At 47.5% G+C, this 20,099-nt stretch overlaps 1 protein-coding gene across 2 annotated transcripts in view; it reads left to right on the forward strand.

Moving 5' to 3' along the window:
- Window positions 1-555: 555 nt before the first annotated feature.
- Window positions 556-20,099, forward strand: part of CATSPERZ (catsper channel auxiliary subunit zeta) — a 19,789-nt gene continuing 245 nt past the window's right edge. The window contains exons 1-7 of one of the 2 annotated variants that reach the window (XM_075584364.1): window positions 556-571; window positions 1,020-1,059; window positions 12,858-12,884; window positions 13,825-13,840; window positions 18,974-19,018; window positions 19,419-19,485; window positions 20,096-20,099. The exon at window positions 20,096-20,099 is cut by the window's right edge and continues 245 nt beyond it. In XM_075584364.1, coding sequence (XP_075440479.1) covers window positions 1,040-1,059; window positions 12,858-12,884; window positions 13,825-13,840; window positions 18,974-19,018; window positions 19,419-19,485; window positions 20,096-20,099 — 179 coding nt within the window. In that variant the 5' untranslated portion in view covers window positions 556-571; window positions 1,020-1,039. Of the gene's footprint in view, window positions 572-924; window positions 1,060-12,857; window positions 12,885-13,824; window positions 13,841-18,973; window positions 19,019-19,418; window positions 19,486-20,095 lie in introns of those variants that run through there. The other variant, XM_075584363.1, reaches the window with a different exon arrangement.

The following is a 20,099-nucleotide window of genomic DNA, read 5'->3' on the forward strand; positions in this document are numbered from 1 at the left end:
CCTCCATCTTTCCCCCATTCCCTCTATCCCTCCCTCCTTTTTCTATCTCTATGTCTCTCCCCACCTACTCTCTATATCCCTCCCTCTCCATTCTATCTCTATCCCTCTGACTACCCCCTTCTATCTCTATCATTCCATCTCTCCCCCCTCCCCTCTCAATCCCTCCATCTCTCTCCTCATTCTGTCTCTATCCCTGACTCATCTCTCTCATCATTCTCTCTCCCTCCTCCTTCTTTCTCTGGTTCTCTCTACCCCTCTCTCACCCCCTTCTGTCCTTATACCCTTCTTTCTGCCCTTCTCCTATGAACCAATTCCAGTCCTCCTTATACAGAAATGATCTTCCCTCTTTTCTGTCCCCTCTCTCTTTACATCCCCGCTCCGCACCGGCTCAATAAGAAACTCAGTCAAGTTAGCGGCCATCTTTAAAGTTCCCCGCTGTATAGGGGAAGAGTCACAGGGAAGCATCCCTGAGGTATGACATATGGGTTCCTCTTCTCTGTGATGTCATCAGTGGAATTATCTACCAACATTCTGACAGTGGCAGAGAGGAGCGAAGCTCTGCAGGAGAGGGGTTAAGTGACAAGCTGCAGGGATTCTGGCTTTTGACAATCGGCAGGTGTCTGTAAAGAGAAGGGGTTAAATGACACTAGGTGTCTGTCAAGAGTGTGAGGCTCTGGCACGGGAGGGGTTAAGTGACGCTGTGGAGGACTCTAGCAGGGGAGGGGTTAAGTGATGCTGTGGAGGACTCTAGCAGGGGACGGGTTAAGTGCCGCTATGTAGGGGAGGGGTTAAGTGACGCTTTAGCAGGGGAGGGGTTAAGTGACGCTCTGCAGGGCTCTAGCAGGGGAGGGGTTAAGTGACGCTCTGTAGGGGAAGGATTAAGTGACGCTCTGAGGGGAGGGGTTAAGTGACGCTCTGCAGTGGCGGGGTTAAGTGAAGGTCTGCAGGGCTCTAGCAGGGCAGGAGTTAAGTGCCACTCTGGCAGAGGAGGGGTTAAGTGACGCTCTGCTCTCTCACAGGCAAGATACTGAGGTCAGTAATGGATGGGATGAATATGAGGTGAGGAGAATTATATATACCTATAATATACGCACACGCACAGTCAGAGCATCACGACAATATCTAATATTAATGTGAATATTAGGGCTTTCGAGTAATAACACCCTGAGCTGGTAGTATTAACTAATATCAGTGACATTCATGGGAGGAACCTGAATATTAATGAACAGGTATTGAATTTGAATGTCCTATACCAAAAATATATTGTACTAGCTGCCCCGGCGAATTCTAAGAAACCCAAAAATACAAAGATTTATAAAATGGATAATTCCATTTTTTTTTTAGTTTCTTAATGAAAAAAGTATGTCTTTTCAGATAAACTGTATTTTTGGTTTTACCATCAGGCGCAAAAAAAACCATACACATTGTATCCAGTTCCCACTGGAGCCTCCAACATAAAGATATTTTCTAAATACTTGAAGGGACTGTCCTTGAGATGAATTAATTGACACGGCAAAGCCGAGCTTCACTGGGAACTGAAGTTTGAATGTAAAAAAGAATGGGGGTAGGGATGAGCGGGATTCCTAGTCTGAATAGGTCTTCTCCCTTAACACAGCCGGTTAAAATAGCGGCGTCGATGACATTAGGTTAAAGATTGTTCCCTATTAGTCGAGTTCCATCACGTAGTCTTGGAACACCTACGTTTCGCAAGCACACGATGGGCGAGGCAATTATAGGCATCAAATGAAGTGCCTGCACCCGGGATGGTTCGAATGAGTTAAGAAACTCTGTGAGATATTGAAGTATACCCATGACGGTGTCGATTAACTTGTATATCCCAGATTCTCCAGACGATTTCTGCTCTATTTATATGTTGATTTCATGGACACAATTGTTTTTTTTTAGCAAGAATTCGCTAAGCCGTTTGTATTTTTCGACAGGCATTCGTATGTTTGTCTTTTAATACATATATGTCATGTACGATGTTGCAAACGTTTTCTGGGAAATGGAGCAGCCCAGAGAGTCGTTCAACTGGAAGTTTCTCTTCGCCAAGATTGAGTAGCAGTTCAGCGAATCTGCCAGCAGAATCATTGCCTTGTAAATGAACTCGCGTGTGTGTTGTAAGCTTTAATTTGGTAATTGTTCTGGCCCATGCACACCCTGAGAGATGTGTAGGGGCAGGCAGGTTAACTCAATCCCATATACCAAGAAAGGGAACCTTCTTACTTGCTGAGGTGTTTATTTGGGGCAACAACATACAAATAAAAAGGGGGGGAAGTACTGAGGGAACACTGGGACATGAGAACAAAGGAGCGGGAGGGGAGCTATAGGGGAAGTGGGCTAAATGCAAGATATAGAGATATGTAAAAACCAGTAACTTTACCAGGATAGGAGAGATGACAGCTCAGGATGGCTGCTGGTACTAAGAGACAGCATGCTGGTCTGGGCTGATGGGAAACTAACTGGGACAATACAACCTGGCAAGGGGAGGGGGAGCAGTCCATCCTGGTAAAAAGGCAGGGGGGGTTGCCAAGGCAACTGGCGGAAGCCAAGAAACCCACAAGGGGTCACAACATTGTTGCAACAGCTAGGCTGAGCAGCTCTGGCAGCCTGAAGACAGAGAAATAACACAATCCTGTTCCAGGACAGTAATGGTGACATTCCACCAGAGATATTACATTTTTAAACATGCTTTTAGCTCCTCAGCCATAGTTCCCTTTGGTGCAATAGGGAGCGTTTGGTGAAAGTCCCTTGTTAAAACAACTCCACCCATAATAGTTTCATTCCCTCTGAGGTCCTGAAGTGTTCGATCAAAAGCCTCTAATGCGTTTGTGGGACATTGTACTCTCGTCCCAAACAGTGATCCCGCACGCAGGAAAGACTTTGGCTGCGCCTGTATTTTTGCTAATGTTGCAAATTGGATTTTCAGAGTGACCCAAGATTAAGTGGCAGCTTGTGGATTGTGTGATGGGATCATATTAGTTGTGATGTCATCAGTGATGCCATGTGTGACTTGTATCCAAACATGGAGACAAAAACCTGCTCCTTGATCTCAGCACCTGAGAGGGTGAAATAAAGATCTGTATTGTAGTCCAACTGTCAGACCAATGTTTAGGTCCAATACAAGGCCTTCACCACCCTGATGAAGATACAGTGAGCAGAGACCAATGCTATGGAAAACAGATATATGGATTCGGGATGTCTTCCTTAAATGAACGCTAGAGCAGAGAAACCCCTAAACTAATACAGGACACTCCACGCATGGTATAACATATTTGTAAGATCTGTTAAACAACATAATGCATCACAGAATAAACAAGGGTCAACTTTGACTGTGGTATATTGTTTCTCCCTTACCTTCATGAGACGTGAGAAGCAGTCATCTCCGTGATGGGTCTGATGAAGCTCTTCACTGTCCCTCATCTAGCCACTTTTGCCTCAGCCTTATGGACCATCTCCAACTCCGCTGGGAAAGCTTTTGACGATGAGTCCCATTGGCCGCTCGACTTGAGTAATACAAGATCACCCACTTGAATGTCTGGTCGGTCAGACTGCCGAGCCTAAAGCATTAAGATACACTAGCAGTCCCAGAACGTGTAAGCGAGTCTTCAATGTCCATTTCATCAGCACAACAAACCCCAAAGTAACTGCACAGCGCAGCCACTACACAAAGTATCCATTTACCCATCCCAATGTGCAGAGGTTAAACACCACGTTTCGGGGGGGGGGGGGGGTGAACCGCCCTTCGTTGGGTTCAACCAATATGTGTTTAATGTCTATTTGGCCGAATATCAGCTTTGCACTGCCGAGGCCTTCTCCTCTCTTCCAATCTCTAGCTTCATGGCAGGTTTTGGTGCGGCCCACGCCCTATTAGTAACTGTACTTGATGTCGACATTTTTGATCGCACGTCCCTTGCACATTCAGTTGTTTGGAAGAGCCGGCTAAACAGCAGGTGAGAGGAAGCTCGGCTCCGTAGAACAAAACAGGGTCTGAAAAGATATTGCTGGTTAAAAACAGATTTATTGTCTGACACAAAAAAAAGAGATGCATGGCAGCCACAAAAACCAGATACTCCGACGCGTTTTGCGCACGGAGGCGCTTTACATTACGGTGTTTGCCTGGACAAACTGCAGCCTTAAGATCCAGTTTCCAGTAAGCGACCAACTCCACTCTCCGCTTCTGTCGTAGCGTTTCACGTACGGCTGCCGTGTTCCTGAGCCGTTTCGGAAAGCTCGTTCTCGTCGGCTTTCTTCCACATTAGACCTTGTCAAGAACGGTTGAATGTTCTCCTGACAGCAGTTGGTAACATCTGATTAGCTGTCAGCTGGTTCACAGCCGTTCACCCATTGCAGTGCTCACACTGTTGGACCTGTCACTCAGTCTCCCTGCGCTCTGTATAATTTTTCACGATACTCATCTGTTTTAGTTCCTTTTTTCCCCAGTCCTTTTTTTGGGACAAATTAGCGGTTTGTTTAGGCCTAGTTCAAGGGCGGCCAATTCCAGTCTTCAAGGGCCACCAAAAGGTCAGGTGTTAGGCTGCGTCTCCGCTAGCGCTGAGCTCGATGAGCGGGCGGTGCTTGGCGAGGTGACTTGCATATATATATATATATATGCAAGTCCTTACTCACGCGATGCGCTCACCGGCGCTCGGTGCTTAGGTAAACAAATTTGTTCAACTTTCTTGCGCGCTCAGCTTCCCCCGCAGCGTCCCCCCCGCCCCCCTCCTGCGAGTGCTTGCGAAAATTTAAAGGACACCCAGCGCTCATGCTTGGAGAGCTCTCCAAGAATGAGCGCGCTCAGCGCCAGCGGGGGCAAAGCCTTATATCTCTGCTTCAGCACAGGTGGCTCAATCAGTGGCTCAGTCGAAGAGTTGAGCACCCCCTGCGAGTTTTAGAGCCATTGTACTTTTATGCCACTATACCTTCCGATTGTGATTCTTACTTGTATAGTTCCATTAGTGGTAGATCTCATCACAACTGTTAGGCCTCGGACATGTTGCCTGCTTGCTTGCGGAAGCGTGCTGACGCGCGCTCCCGCTCAGCACTGAGCCCTTACAGTCGCAATTAGAGCGGCTTTAGTAGGGGCTCACCTGCGCTTTTGCGCGCTTGCGGAAGGGCAGGTCTTAGAGGAATTTAAAATTCCCCCGCTTGCCGGCGAGACAGGCCGGTCACGTGAGCGGCTCGCCCAATGAGGGCGAACCAGCTCCGTGACGTCACTGGCCCGCCCCCGGCCAGTGACGCGCCCGCCCCTTGACGGCCTTCTGAGACGCTTGCGGTAAGCAACCGCAAGGCCAGGGAAAGCACACGCTTTCCCTGAGCCTCAGCGCGCCTCAGCACGCCAGCGGTAAGCGTGTCCGAGGCCTTAGGATGGGCTCTGATGTTATTTATATCTGTGCTATCCTACACATCTCCCAAAAGTCCACCAGAGGGAGCCATATCCATCCATTTAGGTTGAAATTGATTATTCCTATTATAAATATCAGTAACATTATATAAAAGTTGTGATTTCTTTGGTTAAATGTTTTTAAACATGTTTGTAATTGTGTCTATGCTGTGGTTATATGACTTACACGCCATCCAGCGGGTAATGAGATCGCCACTTTGACTATATAATTCTAATGAGTGCGGACTAAATTGTGAATCCGGAACACCTGATTATCAGTGTGACAAACGGCTTACTCCGGGGCTCCGCCGTCTGTCCGGGACTGTTAGAACACGGTCTTTTAGGGTAGGTTAAATGATGAGACGTCACGTACTGTTCCTTTAAACAGGCTATGCCTGGTTTATTCAGTCCCAGGCACTGAGACTGCCACAGTTTAAACAGAAAACAAAGCCAAACAAAAAGCTGCTCGTCTGAGCGATAACTTAAACTTAGATGTCCCTGACTCAGAGTTGGAAGTGGCTTGTCCACTTCCACCAACAAAATAAGTACCTTTGCAGTCTTTAGACAAACTAACAGAATGAATGAAGCGATTTGGGAAAGAGGCTTTCTCACCCCTCTGCAGTTCAGCAGCCTTCCAGGCTCTTGGGCGGGGCCCAGAGGAAACAGGAAACAGGTCTTATATACCTGAACTCTAATCAGCATGACAGGTGACAGAAAACAGGCAGCAGACAAACTGTGGAATGGAGTGCCTGTACCACGAGGCTGCCCTGTTCAGCTTAGACAGGACAGAAACTGTTCAGTATCCTGGGAGCCCTGTATATGGAGTTTATTACCAACCCCTGGTTTCTGTCACATATCCTCCCCCCCAGCTCAGACCTCGAGGGGTGAGCGACCATGGATATTAGGGAGTGCATCCTTGACAACCCGTCGGCATTGCCATGTTTGTGCCCCGACCTGTGTTCCACAGAAAATTTAAAGGGCTGTAGGCTTAGGAACCACCTGGTCACCCTAGCGTTCTTCTCCCTATTTTGACACATCCAGGTAAGGGGTGCATGATCTGTGACCAATCGGAACTTTCTCCCCAACAGATAATACTTGAGTGTCTCTACAGCCCACTTTATTGCGAGACACTCTTTCTCGACTATGGAGTAATTTTTCTCCTGGGGATTTAGTTTCCTACTTAAATAAAGGATGGGGTGCTCCTCCCCTTGAGACTCCTGGGAGAGTACCGCCCCCAGCCCTACCTCAGATGCGTCGGTTTGGACTACGAACTCTTTGGAGAAGTCAGGTGTGACCAACACTGGTTGGGCACAGAGAGCTTCTTTCAGGCTTCTAAAGGCCTGTTCGGCTTCGGGGGACCACTTTACCATTAGCGGTCCTCTTGCTTTTGTGAGGTCGGTTAGTGGGGTTGCCTTAGTTGCAAAATTGGGAATAAACCTCCTATAGTAGCCAATTAACCCCAAAAAGGTCCTTACTTGTTTTTTTGTGACTGGCCTTGGCCAATTTTGTATCGCCTCTACTTTGAGTGTTTGTGGTTTGAGTAACCCTCTACCAATAGAATACCCCAGATACTTGGCCTCCTCCAGACCAATAGTGCATTTAGCGGGGTTAGCAGTTAGTCCAGCAGACCGAACTGCGTCGAGCACAGCTTGGACCTTTGGAAGGTGGGACTGCCAATCTTCACTATGGATTACCACATCATCCAGGTAGGCGGCAGCGTACCGAACATGTGGTTTTAAAATTTTATCCATCATTCTTTGGAATGTGGCGGGAGCTCCATGTAAGCCAAAAGGCAGCACCTTATATTGAAAGAGGCCGTCTGGGGTTGAGAAGGCTGTTTTTTCTTTTGCCCTTTCTGTGAGGGGAACCTGCCAGTACCCTTTTGTTAGGTCTAGGGTTGTGAGATATCGGGCTTTGCCCAGTCTCTCTACAAGTTCATCCACCCTGGGCATAGGATAAGTATCAAATTTTGACACCGCGTTTAGTTTCCGGTAGTCATTACAAAACCTTGTTGTACCGTCTGGCTTTGGGACTAAAACTATAGGGCTGTTCCACCCACTTTGGGATTCCTCAATTACGCCTAGTTTTAGCATTTTTTTAACCTCTAAACTTATAGCCTCTCTCTTGGCCTCTGGGATTCGGTACGGTTTAAGGTTAACTCGGACCCCCGGTTCAGAGACTATGTCATGTTTAATTACGTTAGTTTTACCTGGCTGTGTAGAGAAGATTTCTTTGTTCCTTCTCACTAAACTCTGGACCTCTCGTTTCTGATGCACGGACAGTGTTTCAGCTATGCTAACCTCTGGGTCAGTTTCTTGATTCTCTGACGGACCTGGGGGTACTAGGGTTAACAAGACCTCTCTATCTTTCCAGGGCTTGAGTAGGTTTATATGGTAAATTTGCTCAGGTTTCCTCCTACCTGGCTGCCTTACCCTATAATTTACTTCTCCCACTCTTTCCAAGACCTCATATGGCCCATGCCATTTAGCAAGGAATTTACTCTCCACGGTGGGAACCAGAACTAGTACCCTATCACCTGGAAAAAAAATTCTGACCCTAGCACCCTTATTATACGTATTCCTTTGTGCTTCTTGAGCTTTCTCCATGTGTTCCCTCACTATGGGTAGGACTGCAGCAATGCGGTCCTGCATTTGGGCAACATGCTCTATTACACTTCTGTAAGGGGTAACCTCGTGTTCCCAAGTTTCTTTGGCTATATCCAGTAAGCCCCTTGGATGTCGGCCATACAATAGTTCAAACGGGGAGAAGCCTGTGGATGACTGGGGAACTTCCCTAATGGCAAATAACAGGTATGGTAACAAACAGTCCCAGTTTTTCCCATCCTTATCGACCGCCCGGCGTAACATGCTCTTTAAGGTTTTATTGAACCTTTCCACTAAACCATCTGTTTGTGGATGATAGACTGAGGTTCTGAGATGCTTGATTTTTAGGAGTTTACATAGCTCTTTTGTTACTTGGGACATAAATGGTGTTCCCTGGTCAGATAAGATCTCTTTAGGAATTCCGACCCGGGAAAACAGAAGTACTAACTCTTTTGCTATGTTTTTAGCAGAGGTGCTACGTAGGGGAACTGCCTCCGGATATCGGGTAGCATAATCTAATATTACCAATATATGCTGATGTCCCCTAGCAGACTTTATTAGGGGTCCTACTAGATCCATAGCAATCCGGTCAAATGGTACCTCTATTATGGGAAGGGGTACCAATGGGCTGCGGTATGCTTTGAACGGGGCGGTGATCTGACATTCTGGGCATGAGGAACAATAGTTTGTAATTTCTGCCAGAACCCCAGGCCAATAAAAGCTTCGGAGAACCTTTTCTTTTGTCTTTTCCACCCCTAGGTGTCCCCCCAATGGATGACTATGTGCGAGGTGTAATACTACGTTACGGAATGTCCGTGGTACCAACAATTGTTTAGTTGTAACTGATTTTCTTTTATCAACCCGATATACTAGGTCGTTCTCTACCTCGAAGTAGGGGTAAGCAAGTGACCTATCTGGTTGGCCATGAGTACTATTCTGGTCCCGTATATTTCCCCTTGCTACCGCTAATGTGGGGTCCTCCCACTGGGCCTTCTTAAAACTCCCAGGACTGACCTCTAGGTCAGCGAGGGTCTTATCCTGTACTGGGGTGGTAAGTGCCTGATCAACATCTTGATTTGGGGTATTCCCTACCAAAGTAGTGATGGGGAAGGGAATTTCACAGCACTCCTCCTTTTCCCCTTTCTTATTTGGGCCCTCGTCAACCTCCATTTCTGAAAAAGGGAAAGGATTTGTTTCTTCTAACACTTCGTTATGGTCTGCTATTGAACTCTGGGCGCTATTCTGAGCTGGGGACCACATTTTTAGAAAATGGGGAAAGTCGGTCCCTATTAACACATCATGTGCCAGTTTGGGTACAACACCCACCTTGAAATCTAAAGAACCAAATTCTGTTTCAAAAAAAACATCAACAGTGGAATATTCATGATTATCCCCATGTATACAACAAATTGCCACTCTTTGTGAACTGTTTACCTGTTTCTTCTTAATGGGCAATAGGTATTCGGACACTAGTGTGACCATGCTCCCAGAGTCAAGAAGTGCCCGAACCCTCTTACCATTAACCTTTACAAATGCCCACAGATGGTTATTCAAGGGGTCCTCTGGGCTAGGGCCCATACATTGGGACAACAGCGAATAAGGTTCCACGCTGTTGCATTGCATGGGCTCATCATTTAGTGGGCAGATTTTTGCTGTGTGGCCCCTCTCATGACAATTTACACATTTAGGTACATAGTCTGTGTCCCACTTAGAGCCTTTTCCCGGCTCCCCATGTTGGCTATTGCCCTTAGTGTGCGAACCACTGTTGCTGGTGCTGCGTGAAGGTGGTCGCCGCTCTTCAGCTCCCCTTAACCCCTGTACCCTTTTACCGTCTCTGGAAGAGTCCTGGAACCTCGGGTAGTGGGGTTGCTCCACGACTGTGGGTTGCGGGTGCTCTCCTGCTGCATTGTACCTTTCTACGAGGGCCACAAGCTCATCCGCATTGTGGGGGTCACTCCGACTGACCCAATGGCGTAAGGCAGAGGGAAGTTTCCTCAAGAACTGGTCCATGACCAACCGTTCCACGATGTGGCTTGCTGAGTTGATCTCGGGTTGTAGCCACTTCCGGGCGAGGTGGATGAGGTCATACATCTGGCTTCGGGTGGCTTTATCCATCGTGAAGGACCATGCGTGAAACCTTTGGGCGCGAACAGCCGTGGTTACGCCGAGGCGGGCGAGGATCTCGAACTTCAATTTTGCATAGACGTTAGCTTCGGCTGGCTCTAGATCAAAGTAAGCCTTCTGGGGTTCGCCGCTTAGGAAGGGTGCGATTAGACCAGCCCACTCAGCTTCTGGCCATCCCTCTCTCTGTGCCGTGCGTTCAAACGTGAGAAGATAGGCTTCCACATCATCCGAGGGTCCCATCTTCTGAAGGTAGTGGCTTGCCCTGGTCATTTTCGGAACTGGGGCTGCCGCTGCCAGTGGAAGGTTACTGATAGTCTCCCTCAGGATCTCGAGTTCCTGCTGTAAGCCCTGAGCGAACCGCTGTTGCTCCTCTTTCAGCAAGCGGTTTGTCTCTTGCTGGTTTGCATTCGCCTGTTGCAGGGCTTCATTCGCGTCTCTCTGGACAGCGACATTGCGTACCAGCGCACTCACCACGTCTTCCATCTTGTTTGGAGAGAGAGAAAAAAAACCTTTTTTTTTTTTTTTTTTTTTCTTTAAAGTTCTTTAACCCCCAGACCTTTTAGTGTTCTGCCCGCATTCTCCACCATATGTGACAAACGGCTTACTCCGGGGCTCCGCCGTCTGTCCGGGACTGTTAGAACACGGTCTTTTAGGGTAGGTTAAATGATGAGACGTCACGTACTGTTCCTTTAAACAGGCTATGCCTGGTTTATTCAGTCCCAGGCACTGAGACTGCCACAGTTTAAACAGAAAACAAAGCCAAACAAAAAGCTGCTCGTCTGAGCGATAACTTAAACTTAGATGTCCCTGACTCAGAGTTGGAAGTGGCTTGTCCACTTCCACCAACAAAATAAGTACCTTTGCAGTCTTTAGACAAACTAACAGAATGAATGAAGCGATTTGGGAAAGAGGCTTTCTCACCCCTCTGCAGTTCAGCAGCCTTCCAGGCTCTTGGGCGGGGCCCAGAGGAAACAGGAAACAGGTCTTATATACCTGAACTCTAATCAGCATGACAGGTGACAGAAAACAGGCAGCAGACAAACTGTGGAATGGAGTGCCTGTACCACGAGGCTGCCCTGTTCAGCTTAGACAGGACAGAAACTGTTCAGTATCCTGGGAGCCCTGTATATGGAGTTTATTACCAACCCCTGGTTTCTGTCACAATCAGGTATTTAGTTAGCCCATCTCCACAATGCCGACAGGACCTGACGAAGCGAGAGATACTCGCGAAACGCGTAGTCCTGTGTCGGCATTGTGTTCTGTTTGTGACCACTGAAGGCCACCGTACCTCCCGAGGAAGAACTCATTTGCAGCCGCTGCGACTGGACGCGGCAGCAAGGGAGTTCCCGCATGAGCTATATCGACAGGAGACGGATGCTGGAAGTGCTGTATTGTGCATGTAAGTTTTGCAAACTTACTTTGTGTTCTAATAATTGTCTTTTATTCACTGAGTGATTTTGCCCCTATTTGGAGTACTTCGGTGGGAGTGAACTGCTCCCACCAGGAATTCCCACATCAGGTTCAGGCATTATCCCTTGAAGTGGATTCTCATCTGATAGGTGGAGCAGATTCATTCTGCAGTGTTCACAGTATATGTATATTTGTAGCAGGGGCTACATATGTATTAATGGAAGCAATGTGAAAGGATATTGCTTTCCTCGGCTACAAAAGGTGAAGATAGGATCATCAGAGTGTAAGCTCTTCTGCAGCACTGGCCCTGACCTGTAACAGTAACACACTTCTCAGCAGCAGGCTGCACAAAACAGACACAATGAGCCCAGGATAATACGATGGAAACTGATACATACAGTGGATTCAGAATTAGTTCCTTAAATCAACTCTAGAGGGCAGTGTGGCAAAGACAAACAACTCCTTGCACCTACTAATCTGTAATATTAAAGAGCAATATTAATCAACTTACCTGTAATAGTAATACTGTACCTCTGATATTAATGAGCTGTATATGCGTAATAATGAGCTGCATATACATATTAATGAGCCAGGTGTGCATATTAATGAGCTGTGTATGCATATTAATGAACTGTATATGCGTATTAATGGGCTGCATATATATATTAATGAGCGGTGTGTGCACATTAATGAGCTGTGTATGCATATTAATGAGCGGTGTATGTATATTAATGAGCGGTGTGCATATTAATATGCGCTGTATGCATATTAATGAGCTGTGTATGCGTATTAATAAGCGGTGTATGCGTATTAATGAGCAGTGTATTCATATTAATGAGCGCTGTATGCATATTAATGAGAAGTGTATTCATAATAATGAGCTGTGTGGTGCGTATTAATTAGCGGTGTATTCATATTAATGAGCGGTGTATGCATATTAATGAGCTGTGTGTGCGTATTAATGAGCGGTGTATGCATATTAATGAGCGGTGTATGCATATTAATGAGCTGTGTGTGCGTATTAATGAACGGTGTATGCATATTAATGAGCTGTGTATGCATATTAATGAGCTGTGTATGTGTATTCATGAGCTGTGTTTTCATATTACTGAGCTGTGTATGCATATTAATGAGCTGTGTATTCATATTAATGAGCTGTGTATGCGTATTAATGAGCTGTGTATTCATATTAATGAGCTGTGTATGCGTATTAAGGAGCTGTGTTTTCATATTAATGAACTGTGTATGCGTATTAATGAGCTGTACATGCATATTAAGGAGCTGTGTATGCATACTAATGAGTGGTGTCTTATCTTCATGGTCTCTCTGATCCTCAGATCCCTCCCAAGGACAATACAAGAACAGTAAGTCCTGTAGTACATGCACTCTCTGTGTCCTCTTTCTTTCCCCCCTCCCTCTCCTCTCTCTCCCCCCTCCCTCTCCTCTCTCTCGCCCCCTCCCCTCTCCTCTCTCTCGCCCCTCCCTCTCCTCTCTCGCCCCTCCCTCTCCTCTCTCCGCCCCTCCCTCTCCTCTCTCTCGCCCCTCCCTCTCCTCTCTCTCGCCCCTCCCTCTCCTCTCTCTCGCCCCTCCCTCTCCTCTCTCTCCCCCCTCCCTCTCCTCTCTCTCCCCCCTCCCTCTCCTCTCTCTCCCCCCTCCCTCTCCTCTCTCTCCCCCCTCCCTCTCCTCTCTCTCCCCCCCTCCCTCTCCTCTCTCTCCTCCACATAGTCTTGGTGATGTAGAGGAAAGATACATCCATTCCTGAGGAGAGCAGCAAAGGCCAGGATGAGGAGAGGGGTTAAAGTGATGCTGTGCAGGGCTTTGGCAGGGGTTAAGTGATGCTGTGCATGCCTCTGGCAGGGGAGGGGTTAAGTGATGCTATGCCTGACTGGCAGGGGAGGGGTTAAGTGATGCTGTGCATGGCTCAGGCATTAGAGGGGTTAAGTGATGCTGTGCAGGGCCCTGGCAGGGCAGGGGTTAAGTGATGCTGTGCATGGCTCTGACAGGGGAGGAGTTAAGTGATGCTGTGCATGGCTCTGGCATTAGAGGGGTTAAGTGATGCTGTGCATGGCTCTGACATTAAAGGGGTTAAGTGATGCTGTGCATGGCTCTGACAGGGGAGGGGTTAAGTGATGCTGTGCATGGCTCTGGCATTAGAGGGGTTAAGTGATGCTGTGCATGGCTCTGACATTAAAGGGGTTAAGTGATGCTGTGAGGTCTCTGGCAGGAGAGGGTTTAAGTGACGCTTTGTTGGAGGGATTACAGGTTTGATGCTGTTACAATAGATTCTTCTTTTTCTTCTTGCAGGCTATCAATCCCCAAGGTAAAATGTCAGCTCCCTTGTGCCCTCCCTCACCCCCCCCCCCTCCATGATTCTCTGTTCTCTCATCACCGTTACTCTCTGTGCTCTCCCCCCCCCCCCCCCGTGACTCTGTGCTCTCCACATCCGTGACTCTCTGTGCTCTCCCCCCACCCCGTGACTCTCTGTGCTCTCCCCCCCGTGACTCTCTGTGCTCTCCCCACTGTGCGTCTCTGTGCTGTCCCCCCCCCCCCGTGACTCTCTGTGCTCTCCCCCCGTGACTCTCTGTGCTCTCCCCCCATGACTCTCTGTGCTCTCTGTGGCTCTCTGTGCTCTCCCCCCGTTACTCTCTGTGTTCCCACCAAGCTCTCCCCATGACTCTCTGTGCTCTCCCCCCCGTGACTCTCTGTGCTCTCCCCCCTGTAACTCTCTGTGTTCTCCCCCCGTGACTCTCTGTGCTCTCCTCTCTGTGGCTCTCTGTGCACTCCCCCCTGTAACTCTCTGTGTTCTCCCCCCTGTAACTCTCTGTGTTCTCCCCCCATGACTCTCTGTGCTCTTCCCCCCCCCCCGTTACTCTCTGTGTTCCCCCCCCCCCCCGTGACTCTCTGTGCTCTCCTCTCCGTGGCTCTCTATGCTCTCCCCACCGTGAGTCTCTGTGCTCTCCCCCCGTGACTCTGTGCTCTCCCCCCCATGACTCTCTGTGCTCCCCCCATGACTCTCTGTGCTCTCCCCATGACTCTCTGTGCTCTCCCCTCGTGACTCTCTGTGCTCTCCCCTCGTGACTCTCTGTGCTCTCCCCTCATGACTCTCTATTCTTCCCCCCCCGTGACTCTCTGTGCTCTTCCCTCGTGATACACTTTGCTCTCCCCGTGACTCTCTGTGCTCTCCCCCCCCCGTGACTCTCTGTGCTCTCCCCCCCCGTGACTCTGTGCTCTCCCCCCGTGACTCTCTGTGCTCTCCCTGTGACTCTCTGTGCTCTCCCCCCCGTGACTCTCTGTGCTCTCCCCCCGTGACTCTCTGTGCTCTCCCCCCCCCCGTGACTCTCTGTGCTCTCCCTGTGACTCTCTGTGCTCTCCCCCCCCCGTGACTCTCTGTGCTCTCCCCCCGTGACTCTCTGTGCTCTCCCCCCCGTGACTCTCTGTGCTCTCCCCGTGACTCTCTGTGCTCTCCCCCCGTGACTCTCTGTGCTCTTCCCCCGTGACTCTCTGTGCTCTCCCCCCGTGACTCTCTGTGACTCTCTGTGCTCTCCCCCCGTGACTCTCTGTGTTCCCCCCCGTGACTCTCTGCTCTCCACCCTATGACACTGTGCTCTCCCCCCGTGACACTCTGTGCTCTTCCCCCTGTGGCTCTGTGCTCTCACGCCGTGACACTGTGCTCTCCCCGTGACACTCTGTGCTCTTCCCCCTGTGGCTCTCTGTGCTCTCCCCCCCGTGACTCTGTGCTCTCACGCCGTGGCTCTCTGTGCTCTTCCCCCCCCCGTGATACACTTTGCTCTCCCCCGTGATACACTTTGCTCTCCCCTTGTGACACACGTGCTCTCCCCCCATGACTCTCTGTGTTACCCCCGAGCGCTCTCTGTGACTCTGTGCTCTCCCCCCGTGACTCTCTATTTTTCCCCCCCGTGACTCCCTGTGCTCTCCCCCCTCGTGGCTCTCCCACCTCCCTCCCCTGGGACTCTGTGTTCTCCTCAACCCCCCCCCCCACCCACCACGCCGTGACTCCCTGTACTCTCCCCCCTCCCACGTGACTCCCCCTCCCCTGTGACTCTGTGTTCTCCTCTCCCCCCTCACCCCGTGACTCCTTGGTCTCCATGTGCTCCAGCCCAAGCACTCAGTGTGTAGGAGTACGATTGACAAATCTGGAATTGGGGAGTCTGCCAGGAGGGGATCCAGACAGGATCAGTTCACACAGGCCATCCGCCCTGTATACTTTACCCCTATATACTAATACACCCTGTATATTATACCTATATACCCCCTGTGTGTTACTTTACCCTATATACCTACACCGCATATATTGTACCACTATACACACTGTATAGTATACCTATATACACCCTATATACTACACACATATATTGTACAATATTATTGATTATTGAAGATAAGGAAAAAGCAGAGGTATTAAACAAATTATTTGCCTCTGTGTTCACCAGGGAAGAATCAATTTCAATAGTAGTGCCGCAGGAGGAAGCCACAACCTCCATATTAATGAACAATTGGTTAACTGAGGAAGAAGTTAAGAGGCGGCTTGAAAAAATTAAAGTAAATAAGGCACCTGGCCCCGATGGCATACATCCAAGAGTTCTCAAGGAGTTAAGCTCAGTAATAGCCAAACCATTACATTTAATATTCAAGGACTCCATTTCCACAGGCTCAGTACCACAAGTTTGGCGTAAAGCAGATGTGGTGCCTATATTTAAAAAGGGAGCTAGATCATAACCGGGGAATTACAGACCTGTAAGCCTGACTTCAATAGTGGGGAAACTACTTGAAGGTTTAATATGGGATAATATTCAGGAATACCTAATGGAAAACAAAATTATTAGTAATAGTCAGCATGGATTTATAATAATAATAATAATAGCATGTTCTTGTATAGCGCTGCTAGTTATACGTAGCGCTTTACAGAGACATTTTGCAGGCACAGGTCCCTGCACCGTGGAGCTTACAATCTATGTTTTTGGTGCCTGAGGCACAGGGAGATAAAGTGACTTGCCCAAGGTCACAAGGAGCTGGCACCGGAAATTGAACCAGGCTCCCCTGCTTCAAACTCTCGGTGCATGTCAGTGTCTTTTACTCATTGAGCCACTCCCTCTCCTTTATGAAGGATAGATCATGCCAAACTAACCTTATTTGTTTCTTTGAGGAGGTAAGTAGGAATTTAGACCAGGGTAATGCAGTTGATGTGGTCTACTTAGATTTTGCAAAGGCTTTTCATACGTTTCCACACAAGAGGTTGGCGTACAAAAATAAAGCAAATTGTACTCAGTAATAATGTATGCACCTGGATTGAAAACTGGTTAAAGGACAGACAACAGAGTATTATCATAAATGGAACTTTTTCAGGTTGGGCTAAAGTTGCGAGTGGAGTACCTCAGGGTTCTATACTGGGACCTCTGCTTTTTAACTTGTTTATTAATGACCTTGAGGTTGGCATAGAGAGCAAAGTCTCCATCTTTGCTGATGATACTAAATTGTGTAAGGTAGTAGAATCAGAGCAGGATGTAATTTCTCTCCAGGAGGACTTGGAGAGACTGGAAACGTGGGCAGGTAAATGGCAGATGAGGTTTAATACAGATAAATGTAAGGTTATGCATTTGGGAAACAAGAATAAACTGGCGAATTACAAATTAAATGGGGATAGATTGGGGGGAATCCTTGATGGAGAAGGATTTAGGAGTGCTTGTAAACAGCAGGCTTAGCAATAGTGCCCAATGTCAGGCAGTAGCTGCAAAGGCAACAAGATCTTATCTAGCATTAAACGGACAATGTATAGAAGCGAAGAGTAAGAGATGTTTGCAGAGGTACATATAATGGAGACCGATTTGGGTGACATTATATCCTGGCTTTATTAAGCTTGTTCCTTTATCCTGGCTATACATACAAAAAGCACAAAATAACAAAACCCTATCCCTTTGTAAGGGCTAACTTACTTCCCCAGACCCTATCTGCAGGACTAGAGGGATATTCCCATTACCAGCCTATCACCCCAAAGTCTCAGGAAGTACCTTAAGCAGGTGGCCCTCCATGTCAGTCTCTGGCAGGTTCCTGGGTCCTCTGTGTCTAGGAAATATAGGTCTCTGGGTGTTTGGATGTCTTGATCTCAGCATACCCTTTGTGCTCAAGACAGTGTCTGTGTGCAGGCTTCTCTGCTCTCCTTCTGTCAGCCCAAATATGAGCTAAGGAATCTCTCTCCTGTGTCTCACATGAGGATTTTTACAGAGCTCTCATTACTCCAGGTGGAGACTAGTTAATTGAGTGGCTGCAATTAACTCTCTCTGTTGGATTCTCAGAGTTCTGAGACTGCTTTATTTAAACAGGGATATGTTCCTGTTACAGGAAGTAAACATAATTATTACATAGTTACATAGTTACATAGTAGATGAGGTTGAAAAAAGACGTAGGTCCATCAAGTTCAACCTATGCTAAATTTAGACAAGAGATACTTTATCCAATATCTATACTTACTTATTGATCCAGAGGAAGGCAAACAAAAAAACCCATTAAGGGGAAAAATTAATTCCTTCCTGACTCCAAGAATTGGCAATCGGATTAATCCCTGGATCAACATCCTTCCCATGTATACTTATTTGGTATATCCCTGTATACCTTTCCCATCTAAAAAGATGTCCAACCTTTTTTTGAACAAGGTATTATGCCCCTTTGTAAAGCACTAGTAAGACCGCACCTTGAATATGGAGTACAATTTTGGGCACTACTCCTTAGAAAAGACATTATGGAACTAGAGAGAGTGCAGAGAAGAGACAACAAATTAATAAAGGGGGTGGACATTCTAACTTATGAGGAGAGGCTAGCTAAATTAGATTTATTTACAGTAGAAAAGAGGTGTCTAAGAGGGGATATGATAACTATATACAAATATATTCAGGGACAGTACAAGGAGCTTTCAAAATAACTATTCTTCCCAAGGGCAGTACATAGGACACTGGGTCATTCATTAAGGTTGGAGGAAAGGAAATTTCCCCCGCAACAAAGGAAAGGGTTCTTTACAGTAAGGGCAGTTACAATGTGGGATTCATTAGCCATGGAGACTGTGATGGAGGATACAATAGATTTGTTAAGAAAAAAGTTGGACATCTTTGTAGAAAGGAAAGATATACAGGGATATACCAAATAAGTATACATGGGAAGGATGTTGATCCAGGGAATAATCCGATTGCCAATTCTTGGAGTCAGGAAGGAATTTATTTTTTCCCTTATGAGATATCATTGGATGATATGACTCTGGGGTTTTTACTTGCCTTCCTCTGGATCAATAAGTAAGTATAGATATAGGATAAAGTATTTGTCGTCTAAATTTAGCATAGGTTGAACTTGATGGACGCATGTCTTTTTTCAACCTCACCTACTACTACTATGTAACTACACCTATGCTCCCTGTACACCGCCTCCTTTTATACACTCTCTATCTCAGGATGTAGAGTTGATTGAAAAACACGAGAACGACTGCAAGACCTCGGTAAGTGAGTAACTCTTTAACCCCTGACCCTTTAAGAACCTCTGACTTTTTACACCTAACCTCAGAATAACCCCCGACCTATTATGAATAACCCCTGACCCTTTTTAAACCGTTGAACTTTCACATATCCCGACCCTTAGCTTTTCACATGTGACCCCAGAATACACACTGGCCCTTTAGTACCCTCTGACCTTCACCTTTCACCTCTAGCACTTAACCCATTCTCCCTGACCTATAAAGAACACCAGACTTACATGTGACCTCTAATTAAAACCATAACCCCGCACCCTCTGATTTGCACTCGTGACCCCTAGAGTTGGTCACAGGACACAATTAATCTGGCATTTGTGACCAGTGAATGAGATGACCCCTAATCCCGGCGGTGACCTTTTTCCCATAGCTGCCGCTGCCCCTAATATGTACCATGGAGAAGGAAGTGCTTCAAATTCTCATCAACACCTACAGAGGTGAGAACCGCAATGCATTCTGGGCCCTGTAGTTCTGATCCCTCTGGTTCTGTATTTGCAATGCATGCGGGTCACTAGTTCTGATCTCTCCCTGGTTCTGCATTTGCCATACATTCTGATCCCTGTAGTTCTGATTTCTCCCTGGTTCTGTATTTGCCATGCATTCGGGTCCCTGTAGTTCTGATCTATCCCTGGTTCTGTATTTGCCATGCATTCGGGTCCCTGTAGTTCTGATCTATCCCTGGTTCTGTATTTGCCATGCATTCGGGTCCCTGTAGTTCTGATTTCTCCCTGGTTCTGTATTGGCCATGCATTCGGGTCCCTGTAGTTCTGATCTATCCCTGGTTCTATATTTGCCATGCATTCGGGTCCCTGTAGTTCTGATTTCTCCCTGGTTCTGTATTTGCCATGCATTCGGGTCCCTGTAGTTCTGATTTCTCCCTGGTTCTGTATTGGCCATGCATTCGGGTCCCTGTAGTCCTGATATATCCCTGGTTCTGTATTGGCCATGCATTCGGGTCCCTGTAGTTCTGATTTCTCCCTGGTTCTTTATTTGCAATGCATTCTGGTCCATGTAGTCCTGATCCCTCTCTGGTTCTGCACTGTGCAGATTA

Source organism: Ascaphus truei, unplaced genomic scaffold (assembly GCF_040206685.1).
Source record: "Ascaphus truei isolate aAscTru1 unplaced genomic scaffold, aAscTru1.hap1 HAP1_SCAFFOLD_553, whole genome shotgun sequence".
Taxonomy (NCBI): domain Eukaryota; kingdom Metazoa; phylum Chordata; class Amphibia; order Anura; family Ascaphidae; genus Ascaphus; species Ascaphus truei.